The sequence below is a fragment of the Oncorhynchus mykiss genome, chromosome 9, assembly GCF_057628025.1.
Source record: "Oncorhynchus mykiss isolate SJ-2025 chromosome 9, ASM5762802v1, whole genome shotgun sequence".
Classification (NCBI taxonomy): Eukaryota; Metazoa; Chordata; class Actinopteri; order Salmoniformes; family Salmonidae; genus Oncorhynchus; species Oncorhynchus mykiss.
The window spans coordinates 20,370,567-20,387,260 of NC_143030.1; the positions used below are offsets into that span (position 1 = coordinate 20,370,567).

At 44.5% G+C, this 16,694-nt stretch overlaps 2 protein-coding genes across 3 annotated transcripts; one reads left to right on the forward strand and one right to left on the reverse strand.

Annotated features, from left to right (window-relative positions):
• Nucleotides 1-1,617: 1,617 nt before the first annotated feature.
• LOC110531645 (tetratricopeptide repeat protein 5) lies at nucleotides 1,618-10,422 on the reverse strand. 2 transcript variants are annotated; one of them, XM_021614958.3, is made up of 10 exons: nucleotides 10,118-10,422; nucleotides 9,430-9,562; nucleotides 8,376-8,587; nucleotides 7,717-7,867; nucleotides 7,373-7,464; nucleotides 7,184-7,240; nucleotides 6,895-7,041; nucleotides 6,403-6,617; nucleotides 2,983-3,127; nucleotides 1,618-2,251 (listed from the first exon to the last, which is right to left on the reverse strand). In XM_021614958.3, the coding sequence occupies exons 1-10, from the start codon at nucleotides 10,178-10,180 to the stop codon at nucleotides 2,132-2,134; spliced, it is 1,335 nt and encodes a 444-aa protein (XP_021470633.2). In that variant the 5' UTR covers nucleotides 10,181-10,422; the 3' UTR covers nucleotides 1,618-2,131. The 2 variants fall into 2 exon arrangements, with proteins under 2 accessions (XP_021470633.2, XP_036843384.1); XM_036987489.2 differs by lacking the exon at nucleotides 10,118-10,422 and adding an exon at nucleotides 9,739-9,871.
• mettl3 (methyltransferase like 3) lies at nucleotides 10,147-16,643 on the forward strand. The gene is made up of 11 exons (XM_036987487.2): nucleotides 10,147-10,868; nucleotides 11,150-11,343; nucleotides 11,853-12,311; nucleotides 12,561-12,736; nucleotides 14,594-14,807; nucleotides 15,027-15,214; nucleotides 15,441-15,479; nucleotides 15,576-15,684; nucleotides 15,845-15,910; nucleotides 16,079-16,191; nucleotides 16,320-16,643. The coding sequence occupies exons 1-11, from the start codon at nucleotides 10,766-10,768 to the stop codon at nucleotides 16,429-16,431; spliced, it is 1,773 nt and encodes a 590-aa protein (XP_036843382.1). The 5' UTR covers nucleotides 10,147-10,765; the 3' UTR covers nucleotides 16,432-16,643.
• Nucleotides 16,644-16,694: the final 51 nt, after the last annotated feature.

The window sequence follows — 16,694 nt, forward strand, 5'->3', positions numbered from 1 at the left end:
TGTCCATTGCTCGTGTTTCTTGGCCCAAGCAAGTCTCCTCTTATTATTGGTGTCTTTTAGCAGTGGTTTCTTTGCAGCAATTCAAACACGAAGGCCTGATTCACACAGTCTCCTCCCTCCACCTCCCTGGTATCCCAGTTCCCTTGTCTTTTCCAGGTGATGGAGGAGTACAAGAGGAAGAGGAACAGTGAGGTGTCAGAGCGTCTGATGAAGAGGAACAGGCCGTACCAGAAGCTACAGGTGCTCAATGACTCGCTGAGGCTACGCAACATGGTGGTGGGGGACAGAGACACCATGACAGCCAGGACCCACAGAGTTAAACACAGGTTAGAGAGAGAGAGGGAGGAAAAATCAAGAGGGAGATCTAGTGATATACTATGGGCCTGAAACATAACTAGAAACCAGTATGTAATAATACTCAGGATTTCACATGAATTCATGCACTGTTACAAGAGTTCAATGAACTTGTGCAAGCAGATCTCAAGTTAGGATTTGTAATGAAGACATAGTGGAGGATGTATAGAGAAGAGTGGGTACACAATACAAAGAGTACAAGACAGAGAAAGCAATTTGAGAACAGGGTATAATTAGTGTACTGTCTATGAAAAGGGAAAATCAACTTTACAAAAAATAGCTTGTTTACCACCTCCCACCTGTTCCCCAGGGGTGATCAGAAAGCCCTTCCCCCTGAGGAGTCCTCCATTATTGGGCATGAACCCGAGGGAGACATGCGCCTCTTCTCCCTGGAGCCAAGACCTCCTGCCAGAGACAGGGCCTTACTCAAAAATTACTGAGACTTCAAATTCCAGGATTAGAATTAATAGAATAGACTCATTCTTATTCTACTACTGAGACAATGCTGGTTTGGTACCCGTCTGCAGTTAAGCAATAAGGCACAAGAAGCAGTGCTGTATCATGAATACAGTCACATGTAAACGGTGTAAATCAATTCATACAATTTAATTATTCCAGCAGAAGAGATATATTCCAGATGTAGTTGTTATCTTGGTCATATTGCGACAGACGCAAACCAGTCGTTTAAACGTAATTATTTTTGCAAAGTTGTTATGCAAAAGGACTGGTCTTAATGTCTAAACAAAATGGTTGCTATGCAGGCTAGATGACGTTGTTGTCACTTGCTAGCGAGCTAGCCAACTTTAACTAACTCAGTCACGTCAAACATTGAACCGGGAATGACAGTACAATAGCTGCATTTTCCTTCGTTTGGCATTTACTTGGATATGATACAGTATGTCCAGTTTTTTAAAAAAAGGGTTAAATAAAATAAAAAATAATGACGTTGATGCGTGAATTCGACTGGCTCAGAAAAGGTTGCCCCGTCTGGGCACCGTTCACTATGTATGGTACTAGCTAGCTACAGAGATCCAAAAGTGAAACATTGTTTCCGAGGTCGGATAGGCAGACAACGAGGCTTACATTACCCCCCGCTGTACCAATCTAAATAGTAGGCTGGAAGTAAGGAGAAATTGTGTGGGGGTTGATATAAATACAAGAGATGATTCGGAAAGCAACATAAACATTATATTCTTATGGAGATTAGGTGATCATGTTAGCAGGCATAGGTGTGTCTGTGACGGCCAATCAGCATCCAATAAAACAGTTTGATATTGTAGTTTAATGGTTGCATTTTTTGTTACCAGAAGTTACTTTGATTTACAACTTAATGTTTGCACTTATTTTTCAATAAAATACAGCATGACAGTGTTATTTTTCACTATGGAAGGTTTGACTAACATCATGGTGAAAGATGATGAACTACATAAGCTAATGATAAAGCAAACGTTTAAATCATGTCCACATTGGAGACATGTTTGTTTTAATGTCTTGAACCCATGTCGGACACCATCTTCACCACAATTAATGATCATATTAGTAGTCGGTAATTTACAAAATCCCCCAGCCTCCCTCCCACTTTAACAAAATACAAACAAAAATATTTATAAATATGTACAAACAGTGTATTCCTAAAGACTATTTAACAAACAAGGATCTACTATTTACAAAACTAAGATAAAAAAATAAATAATCAAAAACAGGCACACAGGCTCTTCACGCTCCTTCCTAGCTCCCTGTCTGTCTGCCCCCCCCCCCCCCCCCCCCCCCCCTTCACTCATTCGCTCTGGGGTTTGTAGCTGACTGAGGCTGCAGTCTGAGCCTGGACGTTCTGTCTCTTGCCGTTGACGATGAGGAGCAGAGGGGAGTCCACTCGTATACTGCGGAAGTCAAACGTCTACAGCAGGGCCAGGAGAGAGGAGAGATAATAGATTGGAAAATCAGAAATGAAGAGACCCCCTAGATCTATAGTAGCCTTGGTGGAGTTCAAGTGATGTCAGTTTTGATAATTAAGTCTAACAGAGGGAGTCTGTCTTTGGCAATGTACAACAGTTTAAACATTTTGGCCAAGGGATCCTTGGTATAAGTTTAGATGATGCAATATTATTCATCTCCAATTTTCGTTCTTAACCCTGGCCAACACGGGCTTGGAAAGCTCACAGGGATATTGGTATCTACAGTACTCCCGCAATTATACATTTTTCAACTCAGTACTTCTTGTACTGATCAATCAAATACATTCAAACAGAAATACACTGTCATTTAAGCTTTAAAACGGCAAAGTTTTCTCTTTGCCTCATGGCAAAATATGTAGAATTACAGGATATTAGCTTAAACTTCCAAATTTTCCCTCCGAAGCCAGGAGATGGGCCTTTAAAATGTTCCTTCCCAGGGCCTGAGACTTAGACCGTCAGGCCATGCACTGCCAAAATCACAGTAGAGCTCATTGTATGCCATTTAAAAAACTTTATTTTTATTTTTATCTCACTCGAGTTATGAGGAGGACACTCAGATTCAGAGACACCTAAAATCAGTGCATTCAGCTAAAGTAGATACAATTACATCACAATCATTGTAAGTAAAAAGTGTGTAAAGATCCATGTAAGCTGTAGAGAAAGACACACTAACCTGGTCGTTGTGTGCTACACTGTGGCGTTTGACCTGTGGCTCCGGGATGACCACAGAGTCTCCAATCAGAACTCCCCAGTTGTCTGCTGTGTTATAGACCATGACCACGCAGCATGTTTCCTCACTGTCCACCATGCCGAACGTACTGGGAGACAGAGAGAGACACAGTATCATATCACTGTCTATCCACCATAGCAAATGTACCCCAGCAAGGCAAAACATACAGCAATATAGCCCTTCAGTTCATACACCTTCAAACAAAGGGGCATGTAGACAGAAACTTACTTCCATCATCCCAAACATGCAGAAAAAGGTACAGTTGAAGTCAGAAGTTTACATACACTTAGGTTGGAGTCATTCAAATTCGTTTTTCAACCACTCCACAAATGTCTTGTTAACAAACTATAGTTTTGGCAAGTCAGTTAGGAAATATACTTTGTGCATGACACAAGTAAATTTTCCAACAATTGTTTACAGACAGATTATTTCACTTATAATTTACTGTATTACAATTCCAGCGGGTCAGAAGTATACATACACTAAGTTGACTTTGCCTTTAAACAGCTTGGAAAATTCCAGAAAATTATGTCATGGCTTTAGAAGCTTCTGATAGGCTAATTTACATCATTTGAGTCAATTGGAGGTGTACCTGTGGATATATTTCAAGGCCTGCCTTCAAACTCAGTGCCTCTTTGCATGACATCATGGAAAAGTCAAAAGAAATCAGCCAAGACCTCAGATTTTTTTTTACCTCCACAAGTCAGGCTCATCCTTGGGAGCAATTTCCAAATGCCTGAAGGTACCACGTTCATCTGTACAAACAATAGTACGCAAATAAACATCATGGGACCATGCAGCTGTCATACCGGCTTTCGACTCTTGTCAATCACCACATTCTTATCGGCAGACTCAACAGCCTTGGTTTCTCAAATGACTGACTCGCCTGGTTCACCAACTACTTTGCAGATAGAGTTCAGTGTGTCAAATCAGGGGGCCTGTTGTCCGGACCTCTGGCAGTCTCTATGGGGGTGCCACAGGGTTCAATTCTCAGGCCAGACACTTCTCTGTATACATCAATGATGTCACTCTTGCTGCTGGTGATTCTCTGATCCACCTCTACGCAGACGTCACCATTCTGTATACTTCTGGCCCTTCTTTGGACACTGTGTTAACTAACCTCCAGACGAGCTTCAATGCCATACAACACTCCTTCCGTGGCCTCCAACTGCTCTTAAATGCAAGTAAAACTAAATGCATGCTCTTCAACCAATCGCTACCAGCACCTGCACACCCGTCCAGCATCACTACTCTGGACGGTTCTGACTTAGAATATGTGGACATCTACAAATACCTAGGTGTCTCGTTAGACTGTAAACTCTCCTTCCAGACTCACATTAAGAATCTCCAATACAAAATTAAATCTAGAATCAGCTTCGTATTTCGCAAACAAAGCATCCTTCACTCATGCTGCCAAACATATCCTCGTAAAACTGACTACCCTACTAATCCTTGACTTTGGTGATGTCATTTACAAAATAGCCTCCAACACTCTACTCAGCAAATTGGATGCAGTCTATCATAGTGCCACCCGTTTTGTCACAAAAGCCCCATATACTACCCACCACTGTGACCTGTACGCTCTCGTTGGCTGGCCCTTGCTTCATATTTGTCGCCCACCCCACTGGCTCCAGGTCATCTATACGTCTTTGCTAGGTAAAGCCCTGCCTTATCTCAGCTCACTGGTCACCCCCACCCATAACACACGCTCCAGCAGGTATATTTCACTGGTCACCCCCAAAGCCAATTCCTCCTTTGGCCGCCTTTCCTTCCAGTTCTCTGCTACCAATGACTGGAACGAATTGCAAAAATCACTGAAGCTGGAGACTCATATCTCCCTCACTAACTTTAAGCACAAGCTGTCAGAGCAGCTCACAGATCACTGCACCTGTGCATAGCCCATCTGTAAATAGCCCATCCAACTACCTCATCCCCATACCGTTATTTATGTTTTTGCTCCTCTGCACCCCAGTATCTCTACTTGCACATTCATCTTCTGCACATCTACCACTCCAGTGTTTAATTGCTAAATTGTAATTATTTCTCCACTATGGCCTATTTATTGCCTTACCTCCCTTATCTCCTCATTTGCACACACTGTATATAGACTTTTTTTCTATTGTGTAATTGACTGTATGTTTGTTTATTCCATGTGTTGTTGTTCGTGTCACACTGCTTTGCTTTATCTTGGCCAGGTCGCAGTTGTAAATGAGAACTTGTTCTCAACTAGCCTACCTGGTTAAATAAAGGTGAAATAAATAAAATACTGCTTAGGAAGGAGACCCGTTCTGTCTACTAGAGATGAACGTACTTTGGTGCGAAAAGTGCAAATCAATCCCAGAACAGCAAGGACTTATATCCATAGTAAAATGAGTCCTATATCGACATAACCTGAAAGGCCGCTCAACAAGGAAGAAGCCACTGCCCCAAAACCGCCATAAAAAAGCCAGACTATGGTTTGCAACTGCACATGGGGACAAAGACCGTACTTTTTGGAGAAATGTCCTCTGGTCTGATGAAACAAAAATAGAACTGTTTGGCCATAATGACCACATTATGTTTGGAGGAAAAAGGGGGAGGCTTGTAAGCCAAAAAACACCATCCTAACTGTGAAGCACAGGGGTGGCAGCATCATGTTGTGGGGGTGCTTTGCTGTAGGAGGAACTGGTGCACTTCACAAAATAGATGGAATCACGAGGCAAGAAAATTAAGTGGATATATTGAAGCAACATCAAGACATCAGTCAGGAAGTTAAAGCTTGGTCGCAAATGGGTCTTCCAAATGGACAATGACCCTAAGCATACTTCCAAAGTTGTGGGAAAATGGCTTAAGGACAACAAAGTCGAGGTATTGGAGTGGCCATCACAAAGCCCTGACCTCAATCCTATAGAACATGTGTGGACAGAACAGAAAAAGCGTGTGTGAGCAAGGAGGCCTACAAACCTGACTCAGTTACACCAGCTCTGTCAGGAGGAATGGGCCAAAATTCATCCAACTTATTGTGGGAAGCTTGTGGAATGCTCCCTGAAACGTTTGACCCAAATTAAACAATTTAAAGGCAATGCTACCAAATACTAATTGAGTGTATGTAAACTTCTGACCCACTGGGAATGTGATGAAAGAAATAATTCTCTCCACCATTATTCTGACATTTCACATTCTTAAAATAAAGTGGTGATCCTAACTGACCTAAGACAGGGAATTTTTACTAGGATTAAATGTCAGGAATTGTGAAAAACTGAGTTTAAATGTAATTGGCTAAGGTGTGACTTCAACTGTACATCTTACACACATTGATCCACACACAAAAAGTACACAGCAGACTCAATATTACAGTCTAACACTAGAGGAAGTGGAACTCACAAGGCCATGCGTCCCTCTGAGGCCAGGCTGAACACAACCTTTCCCAGGGCAGCCACCCCAGCGTTGTGGCCGTGTGTCAGGGAAGACAGGGTCCGGGGCTCCAGGCTCCCAACGCGGCCTGCGGGGGAGCGGAACTGAGGGGAGGAGCATGGCCCCAAGGCCAACGGGCTGAGGTTGGAGACCATCGTTCGCAGGCGCCGGGCCTTCACCTTCCCCTGAAGGGGTGACAGTAAAAGAGTAGTACACTGTTATCAGTGGAAAACCATAGGACTCTGCTGCCACCTACTGGTGATTTATAATTATATCTGATACACATTTGCATTAGTGCTGGAGTTGACAAGAAATGTGTTTGTATATTTTATAAAGTTTATATCCTATACAGATAACATGAACTGCTGATAGATGTAGATTGGAGAGTAATGTGCCCTGTCCAGTTTATCTATATGAATGTGTGTAAATGTATGTGGGGGGGGGGGGTTCTACTGTTTCTACCTTGTTCTCTGTGAGTGTTGTGAGTTTCTCCAGGTATTCCAGCAGCTGCCTCTCCCTCTCTGGAGGCTCCTCCCACGCAGGGTCCAGGGCCGCAGCGCGACTGTACCCGTCCAGGGCAGACCCAAACATCTCCTCATACTGAAACAGCTGGAGGGGTTAGACACAGGCATGGATCATTAGCTTCAGTTTACTTTTATATGCATTTTTTCTGTGTAATGGAATTATTGAAGTAAGTACCACACGTATATTACAAGAATCATATCAGAATATGCCAACGATAATGTTTTACCGTGGCTCTATTGAAGTGCAGATCGGGGTTGGAGGTTGCTGTTCGGTCCACTTTCTCCTGAGAGAGAGAACAGATGAGGGAAGGAATTATATAGTGCTTAACAATGATTATTGCACAACATTCTAATTGACCCACTCATACTATCCTGTCAGGCTTTGTAAATACAACTTGGTTTGTGTGTGTACTCACAGCCTGTGCATAGGCACTCAGAGCCTGCTGAGACATTTGTGGATTCTGTCTGCAGGTGAAGAACAGGGAGATGTAGGCGTTCCCCAGGATGTCTGTCAACATACACCAATACATCATCCACTATCCACTCATATTCAGTACTAGAGGACGTTTTCTCATACCAACATGTACGTTCTTTTATCCTCTCTTTAGAGATCCTGAATTACAACCTATTTACACAACATATATAACTGTACGCATGCTCCACCCCCACTATCCCCGGCCGTGTCCCCCACACTTTAATTCTCTGGACTCCTAACCACTGTAAAATATGAATCTGTTATGATATTATCCATCATACTCACACCAGGAGGTGCCGTCGGTGACGTCCAGCTGTACAGCCTGCCTGGCCATGGCCACGCTCTCCAGCACCCTCTTCCCCTGCTCATCACCGCCCCCTCCTGGCAGCTGCCTCAGCACCATGGACAGACTACGCAGAGATACTTTGTTCTTACTCTGGGACGGAGGGAGAAAAGAGACGTGATTGCGATAATATTAGGATATTATCGCCTGTTTGGTCTAGCGGGTACAGCTGTTGACCCCAGCAACCATGTGTGCCAGAGACAGCCCAACTCATTAAAAATAATAATAATTTGATATTGGTTTGGGGGTAGTTCAATTTCCATGATAGCAATAGAGAATAAAACAGACCAGGGTAAACAAAAATAAATGTAGAAAGAGAAAGGAAGGTGCACACAATGGGAGATAGAGTTATGGCTTGAAAGGTTGTGATAAACAGCTGTTGTTTATGCAGGCCTATAACCCATTATGAACACTTTACATGCATTCTGTTCTTGATCAGTAAGGTTCTACTGCATACCTTGATCTCAACACAACAACAGTACCACGGCACCGACACCACTCTCCAGTTAACCTGAAGAGCATTGTGACTCATGCTGTCTGTGATTTAAAAGCTCAGCTATGCAAATAAAACACATGATTACTGTGTTATCTTATTGCTAACCTGCTGCAGGGCTCCAGTGAAGCAGGTCTTAGCGGTGGTCAGGTCTCCTTTCTTCCAGTACTGCTCCCCCAGTGTGTTCCAGCCCTCCACTAGTCCAGGCTCCAGCTTCACGGCCCGGGACAGGCACTCCCCAGCGGTGGTGCTATACTCCGGAGACACCCCCAGGGAGCGACCCCGCAGCAGCAGGAACTCAGCACTGTGCTTATACGACTCTGGAGGAGACGAAGGGACGACAGAGAGACGATTCTCTAGTCTAGTGGTTCCCAAACTGTTTCACTCAGGCCCCCCTTCCGGCATTGGAGGACATTCCCGCGCCCCACGTCTACTTCTATGGGCACAAGCACTGTTCACATCCCTCTTGTTGGCGTAGAGAAATGTTGCAGTTTTAAAGCTTGACATGCATTTTGTCATGTCTAATGTGTATTCATGTGATATTTGAGTGATTTGAAGATTCCAACAAAATCTATTGGCTAAAAAACCTAGCTGAAAAACATTATCTGACATGAGCTAGTTGATCTGGACATTTCTGACAAGTTATAAATAGCACTGTAGGGTATGCAATGACTGACATGACAAGATAAAAATGGATGATGCACTACCCAATTTGAAAATGTGCCCGGGAGCGCCCCTACAGTTTGGGAACCACTGCTTTAGTCAACTGACTTTTTCTGTGTGTTTAAAGATGTAACCCCCCCAAACGGATGCTAAGCTCAGTCAGCACTGTGCTTATGTAACCTCATCCCCAGGCTCAATTGCTACAGCATGAGAAAGCAGGCTGGTGGACGACAACTCTGCTTATATGACTCTGGATTGGAAGAGATGGAGGGACACGTCAGTCTTAGTTATGTAAGTATTTGATGATTAAATAATGCATAAAAATATCACTCTCTAGTCAGGCAAGCTTTGTGAGCACTGAATATAGTGGTAAAAGATTTGTAGCTACACATTAAATGCCAAATGGATACAAAGCGATCATGCAAAATCTCAGTATATTATTTTTTACATGTGTGGTTACCAAATTAGAACACGCCTTTCTTTTCTGTTCTGTTCTCACCTCCTTTCTCCTCCAGCTTCTTTAGTGTCTTCTCCATCTCCCGTGCCACATCACTCGATTTCCTCTTTGCATCCTCCACACAGTGAGTCTCAAAGTAATGATCCCGAAAATGATACAACTCATCCACTAGTTCCTGATCCAGAAAGAGATCAATTGTTATTGATACCTGTTAAGGACATTAGCTAGGTGCGTGGCATGCAATCATGATGAGCCAGATCAGGTTACAAGAATGTAATTTTGAAATGTGTTGCTATGCAGCAAATACACTTGATACTGTTGGTTTCCTTGCATAAGTGCATGCATGCTCACCGGCATTGAGGGATGATGACACAGCAAGATATCGCTGCATATGGCTAGACGTCTCAGGCGCCAATTTAGCTGGCTAGCCAAGACTGAGAGACACTGTAAATTAAGCCAAGCTAACGTTTGTCGGTTAGTTAACTGTCTATCAGCTGATGGCTCGTCAGATTTAGCGACAACCAACTCGGTTAGAAGATAGTACAATCAACCACAGAATTTTGGTCGATTAATATGAGTTGGTATCAGTTGTTATAGTAACGAGTCTGGAGAGCTAGCTAGCAACAAAGGAAATGTGGGATGTAACTATTTAAATACGACGTACATCACAATTGCGAGGTTAATTATGGCAATATATTCCATGCAGTGATAATATAATAATTTGCAATACTTTTAAAATTTGTAAATCATCTTTGTCAGTCGCAGGATCACCATCCTTCTCCACTTCCGCCATCTTTTCCAGTGGTTGTTAGAAGAATTCGAGAAGAGTACATTGACAACACGACACCGGCTGGCCTGGGGGGTATACTGTAACTTAGCTGGATAATATTAAACTATTATTTGCTAAACCATTCTAATTTACTTAAAGTAATAAACTCAAGTTTGTTGTATTTTTTTCTTTACCGCATATTGCTAGCTAATGAACTAACAACAAATGTCGTATTGTTGTTGGAACAGACTGAACAGGAAGTATCCATTTTATACCGGAAATGTGTCCGTTTTCAAAAAACATCCGTCTTGTGCTCATTTTAACATATCGATTGCTTTAAAGTTGTCACGACCTAACATTATGTAAAACATTTATTTGAACGAGTTCTGAGAGGTGAACAATTCTACTTGCAATAGAAAAGTTAGCTGTTAAGCTGTTAGATTTTGGATGTGTCTGTCTTGGTGGTTTCCTCCAACAACAAGGGGGAACCAGTCATTCGTTGTTGTTGCTAGTCCGACACAGTGCGAGCGGTGTCCACATTATCCCGCTAAACTAAGTGATCTTGCATGCCCCGTTTTCGATTCACTTTCGCGGTAGCTCCTACTCTAAATGTCGGATACATGGAGCAACATCCAGGCACACAAGAAGCAGCTGGACTCGCTGCGAGAGAGACTGCAGAGGCGACGGAAAGACCCCACGCAACTCGCTGCAGGTGTGTCTTTATGCTAACGCGTTAGCTAGCTAGAGAGAGGCGGGATGGGGAAAATAAGATTAGACAATAGGGATTTCAACACACATATGTATTTGATTCTATGCTGATGGTTAAAGTTGAACAAGTTTAGCAAATGTCAATGCTTGTGCATTGTCTGTGGACACTTAGCTATATGGTCCAGATACTAACGAATGACGTTAACTAGTAATTAACGTTCTTAATCTGCATAAACACTGTTACTGCTAATGGGATTTACAACTGGTGGGTTTCTTTTATCGCAGAGGTGGGAGGCAGCAGTACTGAAGGGGCTGCAGCGCGGAGTGAGAGTCCAGGACCAGCCCTCCAGAGTCCCCCACAGGAGGAGGCTGAACGTCCCCCGGACCCTGAACTAGAGAAGAGACTCCTGGGTTATCTTTCGGACCTGAGCCTCTCACTGCCCACTGACTCCTTGACCATTACTGATGAGCTCAGTACTGTGAGTGTGTATCCTGTGACCAAGATCTAATATTAGCTATTTAAATACCTTTGTCTGTGTATTTTCAAATACACAGCTCAAAACAACTACTTTTATTTGAATATGTTAATGTTTATTTGTAAAAATAATAATAATAATAAATAGTATTTGAAAGTATTTATCTAGGTAGTTAAAATCCTATTTTCAAAAACATGGGTTAAATGCATGTATTTGAGTATTTTCAAATAGGCTACATTCCAATATTCAACTACTTGTTTTTTCAAATAAAGGTTATCTAAATACTTGTTTTGAAAAGTAATTGAAATGCCTAAAACAGTATTTGAACCCAGGTCTGGATAGTATATGTGTGTGTGCTGACCACTATTGCAAATTTTATGAAGACTATGGATATTAATAATCACTTTGTCACTCATAAGCCACTGTTCCCATAACTGTATTACATTCCTTTTCCTATCCTTTCTCTTTCCTCACCTTCCTCTCTCATTGCACTTCTATTTTCTCCTCCACAGTCTGAAGTGCCTGTCACCCATGGCTGCATCCAGAGTCTGCTGCTCAAGTTCTCTGCCCAGGAGCTCATCGAAGTCCGGCAGCCATCCGTGGCCACCTCCCCCTCCTCTTCTTCCTCAACACTCGTCATCTCCGTGGACCACACAAAACTCTGGGCCATGATTGGGGGCGGGGCCTTAGGCCAGAGGAAGAGGAAAGCAGAGGACCAAGCCCACCATAAACGTCCGCCAGGTTCCTCCCCTGCTCTCCAGAGCCCGCCCTCCCCTCCGCCCACTTCCTCCATCTCCCTGGCACCTGCTTCCTCCTCCCAGCTGACCGGGCCCTCTGATTGGAAGGCTGGAGGAGGAAGGGGCGGGGCAGATAAACAGGGCAGGACCAGTAAGGGGCAGACGTCTCACCTGGACATGGAGATAGAGAGCCTCCTGAACCAGCAGTCCACCAAGGAGCAGCAGAGCAAGAAGGTACATTCACACCTTGGTAGAGGGAGGGGAAAGAGATGGGGGTACCCTTGGGGTTAGTTTGAACCATATCAATAAAAACCTTATTATACTGCCCAATGTTCAATCCATTTTTCAACCACACAGTCAATGGTGAAATCAAATTGTGTGTGTGTGTGTGTGTGTGTGTGTGTGTGTGTGTGTGTGTGTGTGTGTGTGTGTGTGTGTGTGTGTGTGTGTGTGTGTGTGTGTGTGTGTGTGTGTGTGAGATAGATGAGCAGAGAAATCCTGGAGCTTCTGAACACCAGCACAGCTAAAGAGCAGTCCATCGTTGAGAAGTTCCGCTCACGCGGTCGTGCTCAGGTCCAGGAGTTCTGTGACCATGGGACCAAAGAGGAGTGTACGCGGTCTGGGTTCACACCCCAGCCCTGCACCAAGCTGCACTTCCGGTCAGTACTACTGCCACACACAACCATTTTTTACCCCCTTTTTCTTCCCAATTTCAATCTTGTCTCATCGCTGCAATTCTCCAACGGGCTCGGGAGGTGAAGGTCGAGTCATGAATCATCTGAAACATGACCAGCCAAACCGCACTTAACACCTGCCCGATTAACCCGGAAGCCAGACACACTAATGTGTCGGAGGAAACACTGTTCAACTGACCACCGAGTTCAGCCTGCTGGTGTCCGGGCCGCCTCAAGTAATCCCTAGTGCGCGATGAGATGTGTAAAGCCCATCCGGCCAAACCCTTCCCTAACACAGACTGTGTTAGCTGGGCCAATTGTGCGCCGCCCTATGGGACTCCCGATCACAGCCGGTTGTGACACAGCCCGGGAACAAACCCGGGTCTGTGGTGACTCCTCTAGCACTGTGATGCAGTGTCTCTCTCTCTGATTACTTTTTGCATCATTTAATTTAACCCAGCCCCAAATGGTCTTTTTCCTGATTTTGTTGTTGTGCTGATCACATCCCTTATCAAATCAAAGTTTGTCACTTGTGGTGACAACCGGTGTAGACCTTACAGTGAAATGCTTACTTATAGGCCCTAACCAACAGTGTAATTTTTAAGTAAAAAAAAAAAGGTATTAGGTGAACAATCTATAAGTAAAGAAATAAAAACAATTTCTTGCCATGCAGTAGTAGAGAGAACAGTCTATGGCTGGGGTCTTTGACAATTTTTAGGGCATTCCTCTGGTGTAGAAGTCCTGGATGGCAGGCAGCTTAGCCCCGGTGATGTACTAGGCCGTACTGAGCAGTTGCCGTACCAGGCAGTGATGCAACCATGCTCTCGATGTTGCAGCTGTAGAATCTTTTGAGGATCTGAGGACCCATGGCAAATCTTTTCAGTCTCATGATGGGGAATAGGCTTTGTCGTTCCCTCTTCACGACTGTCTTGGTGGTCGGTCCTCCTTTTCCTGTAGTCCACAATCATCTCCTTATTCTTGGTTAGGTTGAGGGATAGGTTGTTATTCTGGCACTACCCAGCCAGGTCTCTGACCTCCCTAAAGGCTGTCTAGTCGCCGTCGGTGAACAGGCCTACTACTGTTGTGTCATCTGCAAATTGAATGATGGTGTTGGAGTCGTGCCTGGCCATGCAGTCGTGGGTGAACAGGGAGTACAGGAGGGGACTGAGCACGCACCCCTGAGGATCAGCGTGGCAGATGTGTTGCTAATACCCTCATCACCTGAGGGCGGCCCGTCAGGAAGTCCAGCATCCAGATGCAGAGGGAGGTGTTTAGTCCCAGGATTCTTAGCTTAGTGATGAGCTTTGGGGGCACTATGGTGTTAAACGCTGAGTTGTAGTCAATTAATAGCATTCTCACGTAGATGTTCCTTTTGTGCAGGTGGGAAAGGGCAGTGTGGAGTGCAATAGAGATTACATCATTTGTGGATCTGTTTGGGCGGTATGCAAATTGGGGTGGGTCTAGGGTTTCTGGGATAATGGTGTTGATGTGAGCCATTACCAGCCTTTCAAAGCACTTCATGGCTACGGATGTGAGTGCTACGGGTCTGTAGTCATTTAGGCAGGTTGCCTTTGTGTTCTTGGGCACAGGGACTATGTTGGTCTGCTTGAAACATGTTGGTATTACAGACTCAATCAGGGACATGTTGAAAATGTCAGTGAAGACACCTGCCAGTTGGTCAGCACATGCCCGGAGTACACGTCCTGGTAATCCGTCTGGCCCGCAGCCTTGTGATTGGCTGTATGTCTCCATCTAATCACTTACAGTCTATTTTAATTGGCTGAAGCATCTTATCTGGTCCTGCTGTATTGGCTGAGCCCTGTCGTCTCTCCCCTCTCTCAGACGCATCATCAACAAGCACACAGACGAGAGTCTTGGAGACTGCTCCTTCCTCAACACCTGTTTCCACATGGACACCTGTAAATACGTGCACTATGAGATCGACGCCCCTCCAGAGGCAGAGGGGGGCCTGATGGGGACCCAGGCTGGGGGCATGGAGGTGGGACTACACCAGGGGGAGGAAGACAGCAACGTGGGGAAACTATTCCCCTCTCAGGTGAGGAGGAATGGAGGGAGAGGGGCATGAAGGGAAAAGGAAGGAGGAGGAGGGAGACTAGGCTTTTATTTTGGTACATGTCTCTAATGGTGTAATTCCCCAAAGGGAGAAATTAGGTAAATTAATCTGTCTACATAGGTTATGTCAGTTACCTCCCGAAGTGGTCAGACTGACGCTGTGGTTCAATCCAGTCTGATCCAGTTTTGTCCCCCATCACAGTGGATCTGTTGTGACATCCGGGTCCTGGACGTGTCGATTCTGGGGAAGTTCTCTGTTGTGATGGCCGACCCTCCCTGGGACATCCACATGGAGCTGCCCTACGGGACTCTAACGGACGACGAGATGAGGAAGCTCCACATCCCCGTCCTCCAGGACGACGGCTTCCTCTTCCTCTGGGTGACTGGCAGGTACCTCCACCAATCAGATATGAGTGGAATAGTGTGTTTCTACTCGACCAATCAGCTGCCAGAAGAACAGTGCATGCTAATGGACATGCAGGGTCTGACAGAGGTTAATTATATGATAACAAGCCATAAACTCTTGATTTTTGTTTACGTTGATTGTTGCTTTGATTGACATCTTTCACTTTTTTCAATAGGCTGTTCAGTCTTCATGCCTATCTATTTCTTTTAGGGCTATGGAGTTGGGTAGAGAATGTCTGAGTCTTTGGGGGTAAGTTTTTATTCATCAACCTTTGGGACCAATAAGTAAGTCAGTCAACTGTCGTAATCTGACCGTTGGTCTTACTCATGCTTTTTTTCCTCGTAGCTATGAGCGTGTTGATGAGATCATTTGGGTGAAGACCAACCAGTTACAGAGAATCATCCGTACCGGGAGGACTGGTCACTGGCTCAATCATGGGAAGGAGCACTGCTTGGTGAGTGTGATGTAATGTGTTGTGATATGTTGTGTGCCTTCATACCTCTTATCTGACTCTGTGGGCTCTGGGCAGTGTAGTGCGGTCAGTTGTGTATATTTACTGTTATTGTGGTATAGTTGTGTGTGTACAGTTGTATTGATGTGTATGTGCTTCTCAGGTGGGCGTGAAGGGGCAGCCCCAGGGATTCAACAGAGGGCTGGACTGTGATGTCATCGTGGCAGAGGTCAGGGGTCAAACACAATTCATCTATTTGATGTTCCAATCCTATGAGAGCCTAGAATGTTTTAACTCAACCCTGTCTGTTCTCTCTCCCTCTCCTGTCCTCTCTCATTCTTGTCTTTTGTCTCTACCTCTTTCTCTCCCCACCCCCTCTCTCTCTCTCTCTCTCCAGGTGCGTTCCACCAGCCACAAGCCAGATGAGATTTATGGAATGATTGAGAGACTCTCACCTGGTACCAGGAAGATTGAGCTCTTTGGCAGACCTCACAATGTCCAACCCAACTGGTACGTGTATGTGTGTATGGTGTGTATTCATTGAATTTGTAAATGAGGTATGTGAGTATTCTTTCTTTTTCTAAGCCTTCTTTTTTTCTCTTTCTCTCTCTCGCTCTCTCTCGCTCTCTCGCTCTCAGGGTAACTCTTGGTAATCAGTTAGATGGCATTCACCTCTTGGACCCTGATGTCGTGGCTCGCTTCAAGAAACGTTACCCAGACGGAGTCATCTCCAAACCCAAGAACATGTAGAGAGTGGTCCTAAACGCCTTCCATGGGGTCATCGTTGTCAATTACTTGTCCTGTTATAAACATGTTATGTCATGTTATGTCACGTTATGAACTTAGACGCCGAGGGAAAAACACTGATCAATGATCAGTAAGTGTCTGATGGACTGCCTTCTGTTTTTTATGTATTTTTTTGTACCAATTACAACATTTTGTAATAAATATGGTTGAAGGACTATTTATGAATCTCTATGATGCGGATCAGACATACTGCACAATGAATCCAC

Coding starts and splice junctions, on each gene's coding strand:
- LOC110531645 (XM_021614958.3), bottom strand. CDS start 10,180: ATGGCGGAAGTGGAGAAGGATGGTGATCCTGCGACTGACAAAGATGAT. Junction 6,618..6,894: donor CAACACTCACAGAGAACAAG/GTAGAAACAGTA, acceptor TCACCCCTTCAG/GGGAAGGTGAAGGCCCGGCG. Junction 3,128..6,402: donor TCAGAGGGACGCATGGCCTT/GTGAGTTCCACT, acceptor TCTGTCTCCCAG/TACGTTCGGCATGGTGGACA.
- mettl3 (XM_036987487.2), top strand. CDS start 10,766: ATGTCGGATACATGGAGCAACATCCAGGCACACAAGAAGCAGCTGGAC. Junction 10,869..11,149: donor CCCCACGCAACTCGCTGCAG/GTGTGTCTTTAT, acceptor CTTTTATCGCAG/AGGTGGGAGGCAGCAGTACT. Junction 15,215..15,440: donor TTCCTCTGGGTGACTGGCAG/GTACCTCCACCA, acceptor TATTTCTTTTAG/GGCTATGGAGTTGGGTAGAG.